Source organism: Oncorhynchus nerka, unplaced genomic scaffold, assembly GCF_034236695.1.
Source record: "Oncorhynchus nerka isolate Pitt River unplaced genomic scaffold, Oner_Uvic_2.0 unplaced_scaffold_14___fragment_4___debris, whole genome shotgun sequence".
In the NCBI taxonomy this organism is placed as follows: domain Eukaryota; kingdom Metazoa; phylum Chordata; class Actinopteri; order Salmoniformes; family Salmonidae; genus Oncorhynchus; species Oncorhynchus nerka.
The window spans coordinates 13,260-38,100 of NW_027040331.1; the positions used below are offsets into that span (position 1 = coordinate 13,260).

Consider the following 24,841-nt stretch of genomic DNA (forward strand, 5'->3'; position numbering starts at 1 on the left):
CCAACTTCCATGTCTTTGTGAGACAAAGTAGGTGAACGGATGATCTCCGCCTGTGTGGTTCACACCGTGAAGCATGGAGGAGGTGTGATGGTGTGGGGGTGCTTTGCTGGTGACGCTGTTTGTGATTTATTTGGAATTCAAGGCATACTTAACCAGCATGGCTACCACAGCATTCTGCAGCAACATGCCATCCCACCTGGTTTGCGCTTAGTGGGACTATCATTTGTTTTTCAACAGGACAATGACCCAACACACCTCCAGGCCGTGTAAGGGCTATTTGACCAAGAAGGAGAGTGATCGAGTGCTGCATCAGATGACCTGGCCTCTACAATCACCCGACCTCAACCCAATTGAGATGGTTTGGGATGAGTTGGACCACAGAGTGAAGGAAAGGCAGCCAACAAGTTCTCAGCGTTTGTGGGAACTCCTTCAAGACTGTTGGAAAAGCATTCCAGGTGAAATTGGTTGAGAGAATGCCAAGAGTGTGCAAAGCTGTCAAGGCAAAGGGTGGCTACTTGGAAGAATCTCAAATATAAAATATATTTTGATTTGTTTAACATGATTCCATATGTGTTATTTCATAGTTTTGATGTCTTCACTATTATTATACAATGTAGAAAATAGTAAAAAATAAATAAACTTTTGAATGAAAAGGTGTGTCCAAACTTTTTACTGGTGCTGTGTGTGTGTGTGTGTGTGTGTGTGTGTGTGTGTGTGTGTGTGTGTGTGTGTGTGTGTGTGTGTGTGTGTGTGTGTGTGTGTGTGTGTGTGTGTGTGTGTGTGTGTATTTACTGACAAGCAAAATATATCAATCCAAACTGTGTAGCAGCCATTTCACGACTGGAAAGAGACATCTGAAACAAAACATCAAAAGGTTTAATGACTTTTGGAGATTGTCAAGCCAAGCCTTCAATTCCTGGTAGGTTTATAATGTAGGGAGGGATGTATTTTCTGTCTGTCAAGATTGACCTAGTCTATTGTGGTGTTGAAAACGCAAACCATGATATGGAAGCGCTCGAAGTCGGTATGCTTTTTTTGGTTTACAGGGGTGGAGTTATGTGAAAATATTTTTAACATCGGAAATATGGGTTTTATATAACACCTTGAGTTGGTCCAGCTCCCCAGTAAATGTCGAGCATGCAGCTCCCCATGTATTGTTAAGAGGAACAACTTTTGTTGTGAAGCTTTTTTCAGGGAAATCTGACGACCCGGAAGTGATGATGTAAGACTAAGCACTAGCAGGTAAACTAAAGCCTAAAGCTAGCAACACACGGGCAAATTGCATTGGTTTCGCCGGCCTAATAAGTTATATACCTATCATTAACATAGTGGTGGAGGGGCAAAGTTCTCTCTGTGCGCTGTGATTATGAAACAGGAGTTCAATCACTACTGGTGTCAGCTTCGCTGGACATAAGATGGCGACAGAGCTGAGACGCTTTTGGAAGCTTGGGTCATTGAGCCGTATCTGCATCTTCTCCCTTCTATTTCTGTTTGTGCATTGTCATACGTGTAAACATCAAGTTCCTTCTTTGTCGGAGGTGAGTGTCGTTATTGCTTGCTTACAAGTTATTTTCTCGTATGGAATCGATGCATAGCTGAGGTACTTTGCGTGGGGGGCTCGAGCCATGGCTATAGGGGCGTATCAGGTATATTGTTAAAAGGTACCGAGTAGGGGTGATGGGTATTTTGGGGGCTGTGAAAATGTTACATTACACAAAGGTTAACTAATTTGTTAAATGCAATTACATTTAATATTTACACGAAGAGCGCTGTATCAAAATAAAGCTAATATAACACCGACCTCAAATACTTTCTACATGATAATACATTACTACCGGTACTTTTCTTTAAACAATGTTTCTTGTAGGTTGTCCATAAAGTGTACCTGAAGTCTGAAAGATTAACCAAAAGAAGCTCTGATCAACAATTGAAGATAACGATAATTTATGATTCAAGTGTGGACAAGTAAGTACATTGTTTTCTTACTATAGAATTGTCAGTTTGTAATATGTGTGTGCCAGGCTTTACTGTAAGCTGGTTATTATAAATACATGTTGTCTTCTTCCAAAGGTTAACTTCAAATAAAAGAAGACTGGTGAAGGTATGTATTTGTAAATGAAGTCAGAGATATTTTCCATTGACATACAGGACAATAGGTATTGGCATGTCTATCACGGCTATGACAATGTTACCTTTGTGAAGTTTTGTTGCTGCTGGCTAATATTATGTTGTGTATCCTTTTTAGCTGGATGCTGGTTAATAAACACTACCTTTTTGTTTTCTACAGGATAAACTGTTTTCACAAGCAATTGATTATCTACAGAAGGCATTTCAGGTTCGCCGGCAAGCAGGACCTGTATTACTCAGCAGGTAAAGTTCTCACCTCCCATCACCCTCCAGCACAGGCCATTAACACGATCACCCTCCAGCACAGGCCATTAACACGATCACCCTCCAGTACAGGCCATTAACACGATCACCCTCCAGTACAGGCCATTAACACGATCACCCTCCAGTACAGGCCATTAACACGATCACCCTCCAGTACAGGCCATTAACACGATCACCCTCCAGTACAGGCCATTAACACGATCACCCTCCAGCACAGGCCATTAACACGATCACCCTCCAGCACAGGCCATTAACACGATCACCCTCCAGCACAGGCCATTAACACGATCACCCTCCAGTACAGGCCATTAACACGATCACCCTCCAGTACAGGCCATTAACACGATCACCCTCCAGTACAAGCCATTAACACGATCACCCTCCAGTACAGGCCATTAACACGATCACCCTCCAGTACAGGCCATTAACACTATCACCCTCCAGCACAGGCCATTAACACGATCACCCTCCAGTACAGGCCATTAACACGATCACCCTCCAGCACAGGCCATTAACACGATCACCCTCCAGTACAGGCCATTAACACGATCACCCTCCAGCACAGGCCATTAACACGATCACCCTCCAGCACAGGCCATTAACACGATCACCCTCCAGTACAGGCCATTAACACGATCACCCTCCAGTACAGGCCATTAACACGATCACCCTCCAGTACAGGCCATTAACACGATCACCCTCCAGTACAGGCCATTAACACGATCACCCTCCAGCACAGGCCATTAACACGATCACCCTCCAGTACAGGCCATTAACACGATCACCCTCCAGTACAGGCCATTAACACGATCACCCTCCAGTACAGGCCATTAACACGATCACCCTCCAGTACAGGCCATTAACACGATCACCCTCCAGTACAGGCCATTAACACGATCACCCTCCAGCACAGGCCATTAACACGATCACCCTCCATGCATTTTTCTCTTGCATTGTAAAATGTGTTTCTGTTCAGACGATGTGTGACCAATCAGTATCTGAGGAAGAAAGATGACCCTCACCGCTACTGCCAGGGAGCATGTGCAGACATCACTACGTGTGGACCCGTCATTGTTCCTGAGCATCATCTACAGGTCAGTCTACGCCACGGAAATTGGAACATGAGGTGTAGTGACAAAGTAGGTTGGTTGATAGACCAGTTATTAGTAATACCAGGTCTCAAGTAACTTACTTAGTCAGTGTTGGTCACTGTTATTAACATGTGATTTCTGGTAATGATTTGTTATTAATAAAACATGGAAAGTACATCGTCATTATAGGTGCCAGTCCTTCCACTGTTCCTCTACGCATAGGGACAATGTACCACCAGGCACCCATGGACCAGTTATGGGATTAGCTAATGCAGCCTATGCCAGTTCAGTGAAATTTGAATTATGATAGGCCTTCGGTTGGAGTGCCTATTGTCCCACTTTGAGGTTGTGTGCAGAACTTACCTGACAGACTCAAACAAGATTAGCACTTCCGGTTCATGGGTCATTTAAGACAGTCCAGAAGCTTTTGTCTTCTAAACTACCTCTATTGCTTGTTACTCACCTTTTTTAGCTTGGCCTTTTTAACCAGCGATGGTATTGTTCTTTTAGACATCTATTTAATCACTTTAAATACAGTATTATTTGACTTAGCCTGAAGACATAATAGTTAGCCTCCATGTTTACATGCTCCACTCTGTTTCCTCTATATGTTATCTACTCACCTGGCTTGGTACCATTGCCTCCTGCTGCTATCTTCAACAGGTCTCTCTTGTAAAAGAGATCATCTCAATGAGACTAAACATGGTTAAACTGAAACCGTCCTCAACACGCACATGATCTAACTGTCTGCGTGGGATTTGAATTCCAGCCACATCGGTCTTCACACCCTTCCCCTGTCTCCCCACCCTTCCCCTGCTCATTCCATTTAGTCCTAGCAATAAAACATTTAAAAAACTCATATAGAGTTGAAGTCAGAAGTTTACATACACCTTAGCCAAATACATTTAAACTCCGTTTTTCACAATTCCTGACATTTAATCCTAGTAAAAATTCCCTCCTGTCTTAGGTCAGTTAGGATCACCACTTTATTTTAAGAATGTGAAATGTCAGAATAATAGAGTGATTTATTTCAGCTTTTATTGCTTTCATCACATTCCCAGTGGGTCAGAAGTTTACATTCAATTAGTATTTGGTACCATTGCCTTTAAATTGTTTAACTTGGGTCAAACATTTCGGGTAGTTGGGTGGATTTAACTTGGGTGGATTTTGGCCCGTTCCTCCTGACAGAGCTGGTGTAACTGAGTCAGGTTTGTAGGCCTCCTTGCTTGCACACGCTTTTTCAGTTCTACCCACAAATCACACATTTTATTTGGGATTGAGGTCGGAGCTTTGTGATGGCCAATACCTCTTGACTTTGTTGTCCTTAAGCCATTTTGCCACAACTTTGGAAGTATGCTTGGGGTCATTGTCCATTTGGAAGACTCATTTGCGACCAAACTTTAACATCCTGACTGATGTCATGAGATGTTGCTTCAGTATCCTCATGATGGCATCTATTTTGTGAAGTGCACCAGTCCCTTCTGCAGCAAAGCACCCCCCAACATGATGCTGCCACCCCCGTGCTTCACAGTTGGGATGATGGTATTTGGCTTGCAAGCATTTTCCTCCAAACATAACGATGGTCATTATGGCCAAACAGTTCTATTTTTGTTTCATCAGACCAGAGGACATTTCTCCAAAAAGTACGATCTTTGTCCCCATGTGCAGTTGCAAACCGTAGTCTGGCTTTTTTATGGCGGTTTTGGAGCAGTGGCTTCTTCCTTGCTGAGCGGCCTTTCAGGTTGTCGATATAGAACTCGTTTTACTGTGAATATAGATAATTTTGTACCTGTTTCTTCCATTATCTTCACAAAGTCCTTTGCTGTTGTTCTGGGATTGATTTGCACTTTTTGCACCAAAGTACGTTTATCTCTAGGAGACAACGCGTCTCCTTTCTGAGCGGTATAATGGCTGTGTGGTCCCATGGTGTTCATACTTGCGTACTGTTGTTTGTACAGATGAACGTGGTACCTTCAGGTGTTTGGAAATTGCTCACAAGGATGAACCAGACTTGTGGAGGTCTACAATTTATTTTCTGAGGTCTTGGCTGATTTCTTTTGATTTTCCCATGATGTCAAGTAAAGAAGCACTGAGTTTGAAGGTAGGCCTTTAAATACATCAAATCAAATCAAATCAAATCAAATTTTATTTGTCACATACACATGGTTAGCAGATGTTAATGCGAGTGTAGCGAAATGCTTGTGCTTCTAGTTCCGACAATGCAGTGATAACCAACAAGTAATCTAACTAACAATTCCAAAACTACTGTCTTATACACAGTGTAAGGGGATAAGGAATATGTACATAAGGATATATGAATGAGTGATGGTACAGAGCAGCATACAGTAGATGGTATCGAGTACAGTATATACATATGAGATGAGTATGTAGACAAAGTAAACAAAGTGGCATAGTTAAAGTGGCTAGTGACATAAGAATGCAGTCGATGATCTAGAGTACAGTATATACATATGCATATGAGATGAATAATGTAGGGTAAGTACCATTATATAAGGTAGCATTGTTTAAAGTGGCTAGTGATATATTTACATCATTTCCCATCAATTCCCATTATTAAAGTGGCTGGAGTTGGGTCAGTGTCAATGACAGTGTGTTGGCAGCAGCCACTCAATGTTAGTGATTGCTGTTTAACAGTCTGATGGCCTTGAGATAGAAGCTGTTTTTCAGTCTCTCGGTCCCAGCTTTGATGCACCTGTACTGACCTCGCTGACCTCTGGATGATAGCGGGGTGAACAGGCAGTGGTTCGGGTGGTTGATGTCCTTGATGATCTTTATGGCCTTCCTGTAACATCGGGTGGTGTAGGTGTCCTGGAGGGCAGGTAGTTTGCCCCCGGTGATGCGTTGTGCAGACCTCACTACCCTCTGGAGAGCCTTACGGTTGAGGGCGGAGCAGTTGCCGTACCAGGCGGTGATACAGCCCGCCAGGATGCTCTCGATTGTGCATCTGTAGAAGTTTGTGAGTGCTTTTGGTGACAAGCCAAATTTCTTCAGCCTCCTGAGGTTGAAGAGGCGCTGCTGCGCCTTCTTCACGACGCTGTCAGTGTGAGTGGACCAATTCAGTTTGTCTGTGATGTGTATGCCGAGGAACTTAAAACTTGCTACCCTCTCCACTACTGATCCATCGATGTGGATAGGGGTGTTCCCTCTGCTGTTTCCTGAAGTCCACAATCATCTCCTTAGTTTTGTTGACGTTGAGTGTGAGGTTATTTTCCTGACACCACACTCCGAGGGCCCTCACCTCCTCCCTGTAGGCCGTCTCGTCATTGTTGGTAATCAAGCCTACCACTGTTGTGTCGTCCGCAAACTTGATGATTGAGTTGGAGGCGTGCATGGCCACGCAGTCGTGGGTGAACAGGGAGTACAGGAGAGGGCTCAGAACGCACCCTTGTGGGGCCCCGTGTTGAGGATCAGCGGGAGGAGATGTTGTTGCCTACCCTCACCACCTGTGGGCGGCCCGTCAGGAAGTCCAGTACCCAGTTGCACAGGGCGGGGTCGAGACCCAGGGTCTCGAGCTTGATGACGAGCTTGGAGGGTACTATGGTATTGAATGCCGAGCTGTAGTCGATGAACAGCATTCTCACATAGCTATTCCTCTTGTCCAGGTGGGTTAGGGCAGTGTGCAGTGTGGTTGAGATTGCATCGTCTGTGGACCTATTTGGGCGGTAAGCAAATTGGAGTGGGTCTAGGGTGTCAGGTAGGGTGGAGGTGATATGGTCCTTGACTAGTCTCTCAAAGCACTTCATGATGACGGAAGTGAGTGCTACGGGCGGTAGTCGTTTAGCTCAGTTACCTTAGCTTTCTTGGGAACAGGAACAATGGTGGCCCTCTTGAAGCATGTGGGAACAGCAGACTGGTATAGGGATTGATTGAATATGTCCGTAAACACACCGGCCAGCTGGTCTGCGCATGCTCTGAGGGCGCGGCTGGGGATGCCGTCTGGGCCTGCAGCCTTGCGAGGGTTAACACGTTTAAATGTCTTACTCACCTCGGCTGCAGTGAAGGAGAGACCGCATGTTTTCGTTGCAGGCCGTGTCAGTGGCACTGTATTGTCCTCAAAGCGGGCAAAAAGTGATTTAGTCTGCCTGGGAGCAAGACATCCTGGTCCGTGACTGGGCTGGGTTTCTTCTTGTAGTCCGTGATTGACTGTAGACCCTGCCACATGCCTCTTGTGTCTGAGCCATTGAATTGAGATTCCACTTTGTCTCTGTACTGACGCTTAGCTTGTTTAATAGCCTTGCGGAGGGAATAGCTGCATTGTTTATATTCGGACATATTACCAGACACCTTGCCCTGATTAAAAGCAGTGGTTCGCGCTTTCAGTTTCACGCGAATGCTGCCATCAATCCACGGTTTCTGGTTTGGGAATGTTTTTATCGTTGCTATGGGAACGACATCTTCGACGCACGTTCTAATGAACTCGCACACCGAATCAGCGTATTCGTCAATATTTCCATCTGACGCAATACGAAACATGTCCCAGTCCACGTGATGGAAGCAGTCTTGGAGTGTGGAGTCAGCTTGGTCTGACCAGCGTTGGACAGACCTCAGCGTGGGAGCCTCTTGTTTAAGTTTCTGCCTGTAGGCAGGGATCAGCAAAATGGAGTCGTGGTCAGCTTTTCCGAAGGGGGGGCGGGGCAGGGCCTTATATGCGTCGCGGAAGTTAGAGTAACAATGATCCAAGGTTTTACCACCCCTGGTTGCGCAATCGATATGCTGGTAAAATTTAGGGAGTCTTGTTTTCAGATTAGCTTTGTTAAAATCCCCAGCTACAATGAATGCAGCCTCCGGATAAATGGTTTCCAGTTTGCAAAGAGTTAAATAAAGTTCGTTCAGAGCCATCGATGTGTCTGCTTGGGGGGATATATACGGCTGTGATTATAATCGAGGAGAATTCTCTTGGAAGATAATGCGGTCTACATTTGATTGTGAGGAATTCTAAATCACGTGAACAGAAGGATTTGAGTTCCTGTATGTTTCCTTCATCACACCATGTCTCGTTAGTCATGAGGCATACGCCCCCGCCACTCTTCTTACCAGAAAGATGTTTGTTTCTGTCGGCGCGATGCGTGGAGAAACCCGTTGGCTGCACCGCCTCGGATAGCGTCTTCCCAGTAAGCCATGTTTCTGTGAAGCAGAGAACGTTGCAGTCTCTGATGTCCCTCTGGAATGCTACCCTTGCTCGGATTTCGTCAACCTTGTTGTCAAGAGACTGGACATTGGCAAGAAGAATGCTGGGGAGTGGTGCGCGATGTGCCCTTTTTCGGAGTCTGACCAGAACACCGCCTCGTTTCCCTCTTTTTCGGAGTCGTTTCCTTGGGTCGCTGCATGCGATCCATTCCGTTGTCCTGTTTGTAAGGCAGAACACCGGATCCGCGTCGCGGAAAACATATTCTTGGTCGTACTGATGGTGAGTTGGCGCTGATCTTATATTCAGTAGTTCTTCTCGACTGTATGTAATGAAACCTAAGATGACCTGGGGTACTAATGTAAGAAATAACACGTAAAAAAACAAAAAACTGCATAGTTTCCTAGGAACGCGAAGCGAGGCGGCCATCTCAGTCGGCGCCGGAAGTGAACATCCACATGTATACCCCCAATTGACCCAAATGATGTCAAGTAGCCTATCAGAAGCTTCATGACATAATTTTCTGGAATTTTCAAGCTGTTTAAAGGCACAGTCAACTTAGTGTATGTAAGCTTCTGACCCACTGGAATTGTGACACAGTGAAATTATCTGTCTGTAACCAATTGTTGGAAAAACTACTTTGTGCATGACACAAGTAAATGTCCTAACTGACTTACCAAAACTATAGTTTATCAAGAAATTTGTGGAGTGGTTGAAAAACAAGTTTTAATGACTCCAACCTAAGTGTATGTACACTTCTGACTTCAACTGTGTGTGTTTGTCTATATATATCTCTCTCTCAACTGGTAGGCCTATAGAAATGTTGGCTGATGGTGTTCTTGAGTTCTGTAGTTTGAGGATTTTACTGTATTACGTCCATTGTGTGATTTCCAGCAATGCAAGGTAAAGTATTTCAGGGCTCACCTGTAGATTCAGGACTTACCTGTAAATGAGACCTGGGCTTCAAATCGATTTTCCTGTTTTAAATAAAAATGCAGTTATGTATATGTGATTTCCAGCAATGCAAGGTGTGCAGCGAGACAGAGAGATCGTGTGGCTCAGCAGGGCCTATGGACGGGAAAGGGGTGGAGGGCGCTGACTTTGTCCTCTATGTCAGTGGGGTGACTACAGAACGCTGTGGACAGGAGAACATTGTGGCCTATGCTGCATACTGTCAACTGGAGTCTGAGCTGGACAGGTAAGCCTCCAACTCTGTACACTCTTTAAACACACCTGGTTAACCCTTTGAATATATTTTACAGGCTTATAACGGCATCTTGGGCTATTTCAGATTGCCGTAGCTACTGATTGGGTCTGGTAGGTGACATGGTAGGCCATTAATAGGTCTTTTAACACAATTATTTTTTTATGTCAGTTTCACTTTCTTTACCTTTTTAGACCCATTGCTGGATATGCCAACCTGTGCCCCAATATGATATCCACCCAACCTCAGGGGTATGCTGTCAACCGTCAAACACAAAGTCATACACGCCCTGGTGAGTGCATTGGAAACAATCTACTTTTTATTCCTATTGGGGTGAAGCTGGTCATGAATAACTTAAATAAATAATGAATAATGAATTAAACATGTCCAACACAGATTTCATTATTGATTGAGTAATGTGATTTCATTATTTTCTTTAACGTGTGTCCAACAGGGTTTTTCTGCAGGGCTGTTTGCATTTTATCACGATGATGATGGCAAGCCTCTGACACCTCGGTTTGCAAGTGGACTACCAGCATTCAACGAGAGGTATGTATACTTAATCATTATCCTCCACTGTCAGGCTGTGTTTTTAGAATTGCGCTTTTTGTAGTAAGCACCAGGCCTAGACGATAATACGATGCACAGCAGAAAAATTATTATATGTTTCTAAAATCATGTTGATGTTCGAGAGAACTTTTGCTTTCTATTATAGTTTAGGCCTGTATCAGTGGAGTGATGCAGTGATACGTAAAGTGACTCGATTATGGGGACATCCGTGGAGGCGTGATGGTCCGACATGAAGTGCACCTACTAGTGACACCGTGTGTTGTGGTAAAAATCCTGCTTTTAAACTCCTCCCTGTTGAATCATGTATTTCCATGTATTTGTCATTGGTCTATATGTGCCGTTGTAGAGGCTATGCTGTGCTCTGCTGTGTTGTGCTCTGCTGTGTTGTGCTGTGCGGTGTTGTTGTTGTGCTGCACTGCCCCACTTTGTCCTGCCCTGTCCTGTAATGTGGTTAATGTTCGCGTCTTGTACCACTGCACGTGTTTGCAGGAAGAGGCGAGGAGACATTTTGGCTGTCCCATCCTGGAGGGTATGGAGCTGGAGAACCAGGGAGGGATGGGTACTGAGCTGAACCACTGGGAGAAGAGGCTACTAGAGGTAACAGAAGGGCTGCAGTTTGCATTGTACTGTGTTTAGTTTTTACTGTTATGTGAAATGATTATTTTCTGTACAGTATGTGCAGCCTACATTTGTGTTATAGCTTTACTTAGCCTACTGGAACTGGTGTCTGAACTGGAATTCCTGATATAGACCTAACCACACCATATCCTTATAGCTCAGTTGGTAGAGCATGGCACTTGCAGCGCCAGGGTCGTGGGTTCGACGGTGGCCAGTAGGAAAAATTTATTAAAATGTATGCACTCACTACTGTATGTCTCTGGATAAGAGCGTCTGCTAAATGACTCAAATGTAAATGTAATTACCCTTTCACTCAGTTTCATAGTCTGTATAGCTATTGTGAATTATGCATGCATTTCTTAGTAATAGTTCATTACTCATCATCAGCATTTACACTGCGTGTACAAAGCATTAGGAACACCTGATCTTCCCAAGACACAGACTGATCAAGTGAATCACAGTGAACGCTATGATCCCTTATTGATGTCACCTAGGGTTGCACATTTTGGGGAATATTTAAAGGTGGAAACTTTCCATATATTCCTGTTAATTCCCACGGGAGTTAACGGAAATATATGCAAATTAATATCATTTAAATGTAGATGTTTTTTGCATTGGATATATTTACCATATCATAAGGAGACGGAAACAGAAACCTTTTACCTTATCATAAGTAGACAATTGCAAATGATTAAATCCTTCCAATAGAAATAAAAAAACATTTGTTACGAATTGAACTTTCATTAAATGAGTTGACTCTTCACATGGGATGATTTCACTGAACAACAAAATAAAGGGAATATTGAATGATCCCCAATGATCCATCGCATCTCCCAAAAACATTTTCAATATACATCTGTAAAATGATAGTCTGGAGACTAAAGCTTTGGTTGTCTTCCTCTCAGGCTTCCATGTCTTCTCCCTGGACCTCCTCAATGTCCACCTCTTGAACATCAATCTCTGAGGCCTCATCTTCACTGTCACTTTCCAACCTTGTTGAGGATCGCTCGTTGTCAGGCTCAAAAAGCCTCGAATTTGCCTGGATGGCCACCAATTTTTCAACCCTTGTATTGGTCAGCCTGTTGCGTGCTTTGGTGTGTGTGTGTTCCCAAACAAGGGCCAGTTGCACTCTGAGGTGGCTGATGTTGGTGGGATTTGGAGGATGATGGAGGCAACAGATCCACAAAGTCCCTTCCCCCAGGTGGCTGTTGAGATATGTTGGCACAACTGCCATATTGCATCTCCATCCCAAATCCCTTGCTTGGAAGTGTACTTCGCCAGACTGCCAAGAACCTTGCCCTAATCCAGGCCAAGGTGGTGAGACACTGTAGTGATGACACCATAGGCCTTGTTGATCTCTGCACCAGACAGGATGCTCTTGCAGCATACTTGGGTTCCAACATGTACGCTGCGGCATGAATGGACTTCAGGCAGAAGTCTTCACGCTTTTTGATGTATTTTAGAACTGCAGTTTCCTCTGCTTGGAGCAACAGTGAAGTGGGCAGAGCAGTACGGATTTCTTCTCGTACATCTGCAAGCAGAGTCTGAACATCAGACAGGATGGCATTGTCTCCCTCAATCCGTGCAATGGCTACTGCTATAGGTTTCAGGCTGCTTACCACTCTCTCCCAAAATACATAATCCAGGAGAATCCTCTTGATGGGGCTGTCCATATTGGCAGACTGTGATATGGCCATTTCTTGGAGACAGACCTTCCCCTCCAGGAGACTGTCAAACATGATGACAACACCACCCCAACGGTTGTTGCTGGGCATCTTCAATGTGGTGTTCGTATTCTTCTTACTTTGCTTGGTGAGGTAGATTGCTGCTAGAACTTGATGACCCTTCACATACCTAACCATTTCCTTGGCTCTCTTGTAGAGTGTATCCATTGTTCTCAGTGCCAAGACGTCCTTGAGGAGCAGATTCCATGCATGAGCAGCACAGCCAATGATTGTGATGTGAGGGTAGGACTCCTCCACTTTAGACCAAGCAGCCTTCATGTTTGTATCATTGTCTGTCACTAGTGCAAATACCTTCTGTGGTCCAAGGTCATTGATTACTGCCTTCAGCTCATCTGCAATGTAGAGACCGGTGTGTCTGTTGTCCCTTGTCTGTGCTCTTGTAGAATTCTGGTTGAGGAGTGGAGATGATATAGTTAATTATTCCTTGCCCACAAACATTCGACCACCCATCAGAGATGATTTCAATACAGTCTGCTTTCTCTATGATTTGCTTGACCTTCACTTGAACTCTGTTGAACTCTGCCTCCAGCAAATGAGTAGATAAAGCATGTCTGGTTGGAGGGGTGTATGCTGGGTGAAGAACATTCAGAAATCTCTTCCAATACACATTGCCTGTGAGCATCAGAGGTGAACCAGTTGCATACACAGCTCAAGCAAGACATTCATCAGTATTTACTTGACTACGTTCCTTCATTGAGTCAAAAAAAACTTCTGATTCCAGGAGTACCATGAGCTGTTGCTATCGATAAGGTGTCTGATTCATCATTTTCACCTTGAAAAGAAGTAGAGGGACTTTTGTCAGAGCCCCTAACCAACAGTGCAGTTTAAAAAAAATATGGATAAGAATAAGAGATGAAAGTAAAAAAATAACAATATATACAAGATGGTGCCAGTACATAGTCAATGTGCGATGTAACCGGTTAGTTGAGGTGGGATGTACATGTAGGTAGAGTTAAAGTGACTATGCATAGATAACAACAGAGAGTGGCAGTGGTGTGTAGGGGGGCAATACAAATAGTCTGGGTAGCCATTTGACTAGATGTTCGGGAGTCTTATGGCTTGGGGGTAAAAGCTGTTTAGAAGCCTCTTGAACCTAGACTTGGTGCTCTGGTACCACTTGCTGTGTGGTAGTAGAGAGAACAGTCTAAGACTAGGGTGGCTGGAGTCTTTGACAATTTTTAGGGCCTTCCTCTGACATCGCCTGGTATAGAGATCCTGGATGGCAGGAAGCTTGGCCCCAGTAATGGACTGGGCCATTTCCACTACCCTCTGTAGTGCCTTGGTCAGAGACTGAGCAGTTGCCATACCAGGCAGTGATGCGACCAGTCCATGCTCTCGATGGTGCAGCTGTAGAACCTTTTGAGGATCTGAGGACCCATGCCAAATCTTTTGTCTCCTGAGGGGGAATAGGTTTTGTCGTGCCCGCTTCACGACTGTCATGGTGTGCTTGGACCATGTTAGCTTGTTGGTGATGTGGACACCAACAAGGAACTTGAAGCTCTCAACCTGCTCCACTGCAGCCCCGTTGATGAGAATGGGGGCATACTTGGTCCTTTTTTTCCTGTAGTGCACAATCATCTCATTTGTCTTGATCACGTTGAGGGAGAGGTTGTTGTCCTGGCACTCTGACCTCCTCCCTATAGGCTGTCTCGTTGTTGTTGGTGATGAGGCCTACCACTGTTGTGTCATCGGCAAATTTAATGATGGTGTTGGAGTCGTGCCTGTCCGTGCAGTCCTGAGTGAACAGGGAGTACAGGAGGAGGCTGAGCTCGCACCCCTAAGGGGCCCCTGTGTTGAGGATCAGCGCGGCGGATGTGTTGTTACCTACCTTTATCACCTGGGGGCGGCCTGTCAGGAAGTCCAGGATCCAGTTGCAGAGGGAGGTGTTTAGTCCCAGGGTCCATAGATTAGTGATGAGCTTTGAGGGCACTATGGTGTTGAACACTGAGCCGTAGTCAATGAATAGCATTCTCACAGGTGTTCCTTTTGTCCAGGTGGGAAAGGGCAGTGTTGAGTGCAATAGTCTGTATCATCTGTGGATCTGTTGGGGCAGTATGCAAATTGGAGTGGGTCTAGGGTTTCTGGGATGATGGTGTTGATGCGAGCCATGACTTTCCTTTCAAAGCACTTCATGGCTACAGACGTGAGTGCTACAGCTTGGTAGTCATTTAGGCAGGTTACCTTAGTGTTCTTGGGCACAGGCACTATTGTGGTCTGCTTAAAACTTGTTGATATCTTCCCAATAACTTGTCCATTTTATTGTCCAAAGATTGCATGTTTGCTAGCAGAATTGAGGAAGTGGGGGTTTATTCGATCGCCTCCGACTTCTCAGCAGGCATCCCGCTCTCCGGCCTCTCTTTCTGCGCCTTCTCTTCATGCAAATCACGGGGCTCGGGGCCTGATCCCGAGGGAGCCGTATATCCTCGGGCTCGTCAGTCGTGAAAGAAGAAAAAGGGTTCTGCTAGTCTGTGGTGAGTAATTGCAGTCCTGATGTCTAGAAGGTATTTTCGGTCATAAGAGAAGGTAGCGGCAACATTATGTACAAAAAGAGTATCGCACAAAAAAGGTTCACTGTTATAAGCTAACTTTATTTTTTGCAAAATTCCCAAAATTCCTGAGCTTAACTTCCCATGGAAAATTTCCAGAAATTTACCGGAAAGTTTCCAACCCTTTGCAACCCTAATGTTACCTGTTAAATCCACTTAAATCAGTGTAGATGAAGGGGAGGAGACAGTTTAAGGATTTGTAAGCCTTTAGACAATTGAGACATGGATTGTGTATGTGTGCCATGCAGAGGGTGAATGAGCAAGACAAAATATTTAACTACGGGGTATGGTAGTAGGTGCCAGGCGCACCGGTTTGAGTGTGTCAAGAACTGCAACGCTGCTGGGTTTTTCATGCTTAACGGTTTCCTGTGTGTATCAGGAATAGTCCACCACTAAAGGACATCCAGTTAACTTGGCACAACTTTGGGAAGCATTAGAGTAAACATGGTCAAGCATCTCTTTGGAATGCTTGACACCTTGTAGAGTCCATGAATTGAGGCTGCTCTGAGGGCAAAAGGAGATGCAACACAATATTATGAAGGTATTACTAATGTTTTGTACACTCCGTGTATGTGCTCATATAGGTTCATTTATTAATCTATTAATAATAATAAATACTTACCCTGTTTGTATTGATAACAGAATGAAGCAATGACTGGATCTCACACCCAGAACAGAGTGTTTTCTAGGCTCACCTTGGCCATCATGGAAGACACAGGGTAGGGTTGCAGACTGTTATATGGAATACAAGAAAATAATGACTTTGACCTTTTATGTCATTTCAAGAGCTTTGACTATTAAATGACTTGAAGGCTCTTTTTTTATTGGGAATTGGTGTGCATTGGTGTGATTGAAGGTACTTGACTTTGACATATGATTTGTATTGAAGTTCAAGAGTTTACCTGACTTGATGTACAATGTTACCCATCATCTATGTTTTCTCTAGTTGGTACAGAGCCAACTACAGCATGGCAGAGAGGCTGGACTGGGGCAAAGGCCTGGGCTGTGACTTTGTGATGAAGAGCTGTAAATTCTGGATTGAAAGGCAACGTCAGAGGTAAGGGGGTATCTAATCTGAGTTTAGGTTTCTTACTATACACAACTGACTGAAACATCTAAACGTCTAGGAACATAGCATGCCCCTAAACCAATTTAAAGTATTACTAGCCGACACACCCTTGTCTCATATGGGTCATTCCATTTGATTTCAATCACTTTCACACACCCATTTGATCTGAACGAAACCTTCTATACATATTTGCCCATGGTAGAAGTGGGACCTGAATGCTAAAACATTTAGGAGATAGAGGTGCTCAAAGTTTATCCATTTTTGCATACCCTACCCGACCACCAGACATCAAGTTCTTCATCACTTGAGAAGATAAACGGTTGATATTATTTAAAAGCTTATAAACAGGGTTGTGAAACTATTTGCAATTTTTTTATTTTTTTATAAACATTTCCTTTTTTACCCTTTAACATTAATTATCTAAGGAGGCATGAACTTTTTCCATTTTAGCATATGTTGTAGTTTAGACCTTATTTGACATAACCTGAGGTGTTTGTGTTGTTTGGTTAAGACACAGTATGCTTTTGAGTACAGGGTGGGTGTCATGTTTTGGCTGATAAATGTACTAAAATGGGAAAACAACTTTACATTTCAGCTTTCAAATGGTAGCACAAAGATGGTTGGAGGCCCACACATCAGAGAATGTTGACTCGAATGGAAAAATCTGTTTTAAATTATACTGTCAATCTTCCACGGGAAACCTACTGAAATCATAGAAATATACAGTCACCGGACAGTGTATTAGGTACGCCCATCTAGTACGGAACAGCGTAAATTCTTTGGGGATTGGAATTGTTTTAAAATCATATATAAATAAAAACCATTCAACTGACGACCGAAGTCGGCCAGAAGGCGCCCGGCCCACCACAAGGAGTCGCTAGATCACAATGAGCCAAGTACAGAAACCTAGCCTAAAACCCCAAACAGCAAGCAATGCAGGCGTAGAAGCACAGTGGCTAGGAAAAACTCCCTAGAAAGGCCAGAACCTAGGAAGAAACCTAGAGAGGAACCAGGCTATGAGGGGTTGCCAGTCCTCCTCTGGCTGTGCTGGGTGGAGATTATAACAGAACATGGCCAAGATGTTTAAATGTTCATAGATGACCAGCAGGGTCAAATAATAATAATCACAGTGGTTGTCGAGGGTGCAACAGGTCAGCACCTCAGGAGTAAATGTCAGTTGGCTTTTCATAGACGATCATTGAGTATCTCTACTGCTCCTGCTGTCTCTAGAGAGTTGAAAACAGCAGGTCTGGGACAGGTAGCACGTCCGGTGAACAGGTCAGGGTTCCATAGCCGCAGGCAGAACAGTTGAAATTGGAGCAGCAGCACGGCCATGTGAACTGGGGACAGCAAGGAGTCATCAGGTAGTCCTGAGGCATGGTCCTAGGGCTCAGGTCCTCCCGAGACAGAGCATACTTAAATTCACACAGGACATCGGATAAGACAGGAGAAATACTCCAAATATAACAGACTGACCCTAGCCCCCCGACACAAACGACTGCAGCATAAATACTGGAGGCTGAGACAGGAGGGGTCGGGAGACACTGTGGCCCCATCTGACGATACCCCCGGACAGGGCCAAACAGGCAGGCTATAACCCCACCCACTTTACCAAAGCACAGCCCCCACACCACTAGAGGGATATCTTCTACGTGTAGGTATGTACGGCAGGACCAAATCGGAAAGATAGGTTGGAGCAAGCCCATGTAATGCTTTATAGGTTAGCAGTAAAACCTTTAAATTAGCCCTTGCCTTAACAGGAAGCCTGTGTTGAGAGGCTAGCACTGGAGTAATATGATCATATTTTTGGGATCTAGTTAAGATTCTTGCAGCCATGTTTAGCACTAACTGAAGTTTTAGTGCTTTATCCGGGTAGCCGGAAAGTAGAGCATTGCCTAGAAGTGACAAAAGCATGGATTTATTTTTCTGCATAATTTTTGGACAAAGTTTCTGATTTTTGCAATGTTACATAGATGGAAAAAGGCTGTCCTTGAAACAGTCTTGATATGTTCGTCAAAAGAGAGATCAGGGTCCAGAGTAACGCCGAGGTCCTTCACAGTTTTACTTGAGACGACTGTACAACCATGAAGATTAATTGTCAGATTTAACAGAAGATCTCTTTGTTTCTTGGGACCTAGAACAAGCATCTCTGTTTTGTCAGAGTTTAAAAGTAGAAAATGTGCAGCCATCCACTTCCTTATGTATGAAACACAGGCTTCCAGGGAGGGCAATTTTGGGGCCTCACTATGTTTCATCGAAATGTACAGCTGTGTGTCATCCGCATAGCAATGAAAGTTAACATTATGTTTCCGAATGACATCACCAAGATGTAAAATATATAGTGAAATCAATAGTGGTCCTAAAACGGAACCTTGAGGAACATCAAAATTTGCAGTTGATTTGTCAGAGGACAAATCAAATCAAAATCAAATCAAATGTATTTATATAGCCCTTCGGACATCAGCTGATATCTCAAAGTGCTGTACAGAAACCCAGCCTAAAACCCCAAACAGCAAGCAATGCAGGTGTAGAAGCACGGTGGCTAGGAAAAACTCCCTAGAAAGGCCAAAACCTAGGAAGAAACCTAGAGAGGAACCAGGCTATGTGGGGTGGCCAGTCCTCTTCTGGCTGTGCCGGGTGGAGATTATAACAGAACATGGCCAAGATGTTCAAATGTTCATAAATGACCAGCATGGTCGAATAATAATAAGGCAGAACAGTTGAAACTGGAGCAGCAGCACAGTCAGGTGGAAGTTGAAACTGGAGCAGCAGCATGGCCAGGTGGACTGGGGACAGCAAGGAGTCATCATGTCAGGTAGTCCTGGGGCATGGTCCTGGGGCTCAGGTCAGTTGAAACTGGAACAGCAGCATGGCCAGGTGGACTGGGGACAGCAAGGAGTCATCATGTCAGGTAGTCCTGGGGCATGGTCCTAGGGCTCAGGTCCTCCGAGAGAGAGAAAGAAAGAGAGAAGGAGAGAATTAGAGAACGTACACTTACAAACAATCCACAGAGACAAACTGATATCTTTCCAACAGATAAGATCTAAACCAGGCCAGAACTTGTCCGTGTAGACCAATTTGGGTTTCCAGTCTCTCCAAAGAATGTGGTGATCGATGGTATCAAAAACAGCACTAAGGTCCTGGAGCACGAGGAGAGATGCAGATCCTCGGTCTGACGCCATTAAAAGGTAATTTACCACTTTCAGTGCAGTCTCAGTGCTATGATGGGGTCTAAAACCAGACTGAAGCGTTTCGTATACATTGTTTGTCTTCAGGAAGGCAGTGAGTTGCTGTGCAACAGCTTTTTAATTTTTTTTTGAGAGGAATGGGAGATTCGATATACAGGCCGATGATTTTTAAAATATTTTCTGGGTCAAGGTTTGGCTTTTTCAAGAGTCTTTATTACTGCCACTTTTAGTGAGTTTGGTACACATCCGGTGGATAGGGAGCTGTTTATTATGTTCAACATAGGAGGGACAAGCACAGGAAGCAGCTTTCAGTAGTTTAGTTGGAATAGGGTCCAGTATGCAGCTTGAAGGTTTTAGAGGCCATGATTATTTTCATCAATGTGTCAAGAGATATGATACTAAAACACTTGAGTGTCTCCCTTGATCCTAGGTCCTGGCAGAGTTGTGCAGACTCGGGACAACTGAGCTTTGGAGGAATACCTAGTTTTTAAGAGGAGTACGTAATTTGCTTTCTAATGATCAGGATCTTTTCCTCAAAAGTTCATGAATTTATCAATGCTGAAGTAAAAGCCATCCTCTCTTGGGGAATGCTGCTTTTTAGTTAGCTTTGCGACAGTATCAAAAAATACATTTAAGATTGTTCTTATTTTCCTCAATTAAGTTGGAAAAATAGGCTGATCGAGCAGCAGGCTCTTCGATACTGCACGGTTCTGTCTTTCCAAGCTAGTTGGAAGACTTCCAGTTTGGTGTGGTGCCATTTCCTTTCCAATTTTCTGGAAGCTTGCTTCAGAGCTCGGGTATTTTCTGTATACTAGGGAGCTAGTTTCTTATGAGAAATGTTTTTTGTTTATAGGGGTGCGACTGCATCTAGGGTATTGCGCAAGGTTAAATTGAGTTCTTCAGTTAGGTGGTTAACTGATTTTTGTACTCTGATGTCCTTGGGTAGGCGGAGGGAGTCTGGAAGGGCATCTAGGAATCTTTGGGTTGTCTGAGAATTTATAGCACTGCTTTTGATGATCCTTGGTTGGGGTCTGAGCAGATTATTTGTTGCGATTGCAAACGTAATAAAGTGGTGGTCCGATAGTCCAGGATTATGAGGAAAACCATTAAGATCCACAACATTAATTCCACGGGACAAAACTATGTCCAGAGTATGACTGTGGCAGTGAGTAGGTCCGAAAACATGTTGGACAAAACCCACTGAGTCGACGATAACTCCGAAAGCCTTTTGGAGTGGGTCTGTGGACTTGTCCATGTGAATATTAAAGTCACCAAAAATGTGAATATTATCTGCCATGACTACAAGGTCCGATAGGAATTCAGGGAACTCAGTGATGAACGCTGTATATGGCCCAGGAGGCCTGTAAACAGTAGCCATAAAAAGTGATTGAGTAGGCTGCATAGATTTCATCACTAGAAGCTCAAAAGACGAAAACATAGTTTTTACATTTTTTGTTGTTGTAAATTTAGATTTGCTATCATAAATGTTAGCAACACCTCCACCTTTGCGAGATGCGCGAGGGATATGGTCACTAGTGTAACCTGGAGGTGAAGGCTCATTTAACACAGTAAATTCATCAGGCTTAAGCCATCTTTCAGTCAGGCCAGTCACATCAAGATTATGATCAGTGATTAGTTCATTGACTATAACTGCCTTGGAAGTGAGGGATCTAACATTAAGTAGCCCTATTTTGAGATGTGAGGTATCACAATTTCTTTTTCAATAATGGCAGGAATGGAGGAGGTCTTTATTTCAGTGAGATTGCTAAGGAGAATGTTTTCCCACTCCTCAATTGTCCAGTGTTGATGATCGCGTGCCCACTGGAGCCACTCCTTAATTTTAGCTGATAACCCGGTGTGGTCGTCTGCTGCCATAGCCCATTCATGACAAAGATCAACGAGTTTTGCATCCCGAGATGCCGTTCTGCACACCACTGTTGTACTGCGCCGTTATTTGTTTGTGGCCTGCTTGTTAGCTTGCATTATTCTTGCCATTCTCCTTCGACCTCTCTCATCAACCAGTTGTTTTTGGCCACAGCACTGCCGCTAACTGGATGCTTTTTTGTTTGTCTCACCATTCTCTGTAAACCCTAGACACCGTCATGCTTGAAAAGTCCAGGAGGGCGGCCGTTTCTTAGATACTGAATTCTGCCAAATAGCACCGACGTTCATACCATGCTCAAAGTCGCTTAGGTCACTCGTTTGGTTCTAACATTCAATCAAACAGTAACTGGATGACTGTCTTCCTGCTTTATATAGCAAGCCACGGCCGAGCGTAGTTTATGCATTTTGTGACAATTGACGTTAAAGGTTAATAAATGACTTTAGCAATGTTTTTTAATCAAGAAATGTCATAGTTTGACAACCCTGTTTTATAAGCTTTTAAATGATATCAAACTGAAGTTTATTTTCCAGTGATAAGGATGTGGATGTCTCATGGTAGAGTGGGGAATTCAAAATGGATCAACTTTGAGCACCTGTGTCTCCTAAATGTTTTTTTGCATTCAGGTCCCCCCCGAAGTCCCTTTCTGACCATTTCTACCATGGGCAAATGTGTATGGAAAGTTTTGTTCCAATCAAAAGGCGTGCAGTCTAAAAATGACTGAAATCAAATGGAACAACTCATATGTCGACATTTCTGTGAACACAAACATCAAGCCATTTGATTAAACTCGATTAGAAATTCACTGTAACCAACAACAATAAAAACATTTTAAATTAGAAACTGTGGCTCAACCTGACCTAACCCTCATGAGTTATTGATTTTCAGTCGTAAAGTGGTGACCCTTTACTGTGACACAGTGCGAGCCACACCCCTTCAGCTCACCTGCAGGCAGGACCAGCTGGCAGTGGCCGTCTGCAACCTGCAGAAGTACCCTCAGGACCTACCCCTGGACTACCAGGTAAATTGCAAGTCTCGCAATGCCATCCTTCATAGTCACAAAACCTAGAAATCGAGGCTTTGACAATAAACCCAGTGATGATGATAACATGATGCGAGCAAGACTCTGTCAGAAACTTATTGGACCACTACAGAGGATTATAAGAAACATAAATATTACAAGTGTATGTCAAGAATTTACTAAGCACATGCACCCAAGCAAAGTTTGTACCTTTTCGACAAAAAAGGCAACAAAAACACATTTGAAATGGGCTTTATTTAAGATGTTGACCAATTGTGACCAGCATAGTGTTAAGTACACCCCATACAGTGAATCTCTTTCTCCTCCTCTCCGGCAGTACTTTGACCATATCCCTGAAGTCTCTATGATGGATCTGGCCTCCTACGGTGGAGCCGTGGAGATCGCTGACTACTGTCCCTTCAGCCAGGAGTTTAGCTGGCACCTGAGTGGAGAGTACCAACGCAACTCCTACTGCAGGGTCCAGGAGAACCAGCCCGGTAATATCCTTTCCCTTCTTGCGTTCTTGTTGCCTCTTGGTTCCTCAGGCCTTGGTTCATGTACTCTGAGGCTGTTAACTCACTTGAAGGTTTGCAAAATTCAGGATATTTTCCTAGGTTTTCCAGAAATCCCATTTGGAGAATTCCCTGTTCCCTTTCTGCTTATTCCATCCCAATCCTGGGAATCTTCCAACTGGGATTTCTGGAAAATCTGGGAATTTTGTTTCAGGAAAGTTTTGAAAATGTTGCAACCCTACTTACTAGTATGCTACCTGACACTGTTTCCAGATTGGTGGAGGAACTACGGAGCTGAGCAGTATGGTCCAGACCCAGTGTGTTTGTACCAGAAGACTGCCTTCGTCATGGAGCAGTGTACCAGACGCATGACCTACCCTGACTGGGGAAGTGGCTGCTATAAGGTAATGCAGAATAAGTAACAATCTTTAGATATCTCTGTAATCTAGGTTTTGATGCTTCATCCATATAATACAAGTCTTCTTAATAACGTTTACCACCGTTAAGTCTCATGCTTTTATCATATGAGCTTACAAAATCACATATTCAGTTGAATTACATTTTTGTGTTGTGGGTTAATGTAACCCTATTATAGATGTGCGACAGGCAGATATATATACATTTTGAAGTGACCCATACAACAAAAAACTCATACTTAAATGTTATATTGTTGATGTTTCCAGATCTCTTGCTCTACCCAGGGTCTGACGGTGTGGGTGGAGGACACTGTGTACCAGTGTGTGCGTACGGGTCAGCTGCTGAGCGTCAGTGTGCGTGTTAATGACTGGGTATACAATGGGGTTCTCGTCTGTCCTGCCTGCTCAGACTTCTGTAGCGCCTGCCCTCTACCACAACAGCTCCCGCCCCTCAATACCACCAAGAGAATTCCTATTGGTGAGTTCCCTTGCCTGTCTTTCCTACCTTGTCCTTTCCACATACATGCGCACACTCACATTATATAACTATGTACATTATATAGACCTCTTGGTACTAAGGAAGCTTTTTGCCTCTCTTCCAGACCCTTGCTCCAGTTCCTCCAGCTTACTGGTAACTCTGTGTCTTCTACTGTTCAACTTCATCCCTGTGTATGTGGAACTAACTGACTGTCTGGTTGATTGGCTGGCTGACTAACTAACTGTAAGGTTCTCTCTCTGGGACTGCGGCCCAAATGGAACCCCATTCCTTAAACGGGCCTATGGCCATAGGCCCTGGCCAAAAGCAGTGCTCTATGTAGGGAATAGGGTGCCATCTGGGACGCATTCTGGCAGCCCGTTTTGTAGTCGACCATACTTGGCCATCCCACAACCTCAGGCATCCCATTCCAGGGTTCCACAGTCCAGTTGGAAAGGATTTGATCCTTGGAAAATCATCAAGGAAAAGTCAGGAAAGTTGTTTAGGAATCAATCACACTAAACCCACCGTCAGGGAAATTTGTGATACTTTTGAACAAATGTTTCGTAAAACAAAATTCAGTGCAAAATATGTATTTTACATATGTATTTAAGTTTAAATGCCTGAAAGAAGGATATCTTACCACAATACCTTATCTGTCCAGTTTAGACACATTTGTACAACCTAGAACTTCTTTTAATGCTGCAGTTTTGGAACAGACAAAGACAGTGGCCCATTGTGAATGACGTTCATGAAATTGCTAGATACTTTCAGAAAAGGGGAAAAATAAGCCATTGATTGCACTTTTCTTTTTGTTAAACTAACAAACGAGGCGCCAGTAAACTGTAAGCAAAATCCGAAGAAGCCATACCCCAAGGGTAGCTAGATGATCACGGTGAGGTGCCGGTGCTACTTTATGTATGACCCCCTATCCTAACACTAAGACGTACTATATTCCTCTCAGGGG

At 44.0% G+C, this 24,841-nt stretch overlaps 1 protein-coding gene across 1 annotated transcript; it reads left to right on the forward strand.

Annotated features, from left to right (window-relative positions):
• The first annotated feature begins 1,415 nt into the window (after positions 1-1,415).
• LOC115116416 (leishmanolysin-like peptidase) lies at positions 1,416-24,526 on the forward strand. The gene is given in 19 exon segments (XM_065016515.1): positions 1,416-1,538; positions 1,868-1,965; positions 2,071-2,101; positions 2,288-2,370; positions 3,368-3,485; positions 9,648-9,826; positions 10,027-10,080; positions 10,082-10,124; positions 10,287-10,381; positions 10,548-10,602; positions 10,604-10,666; positions 10,892-10,999; positions 15,954-16,030; positions 16,258-16,368; positions 22,339-22,471; positions 22,809-22,968; positions 23,257-23,387; positions 23,667-23,877; positions 24,002-24,526. Coding segments are annotated over 19 exon segments (1,986 nt in total). The 3' UTR covers positions 24,115-24,526.
• The last annotated feature ends 315 nt before the right edge of the window (positions 24,527-24,841 follow it).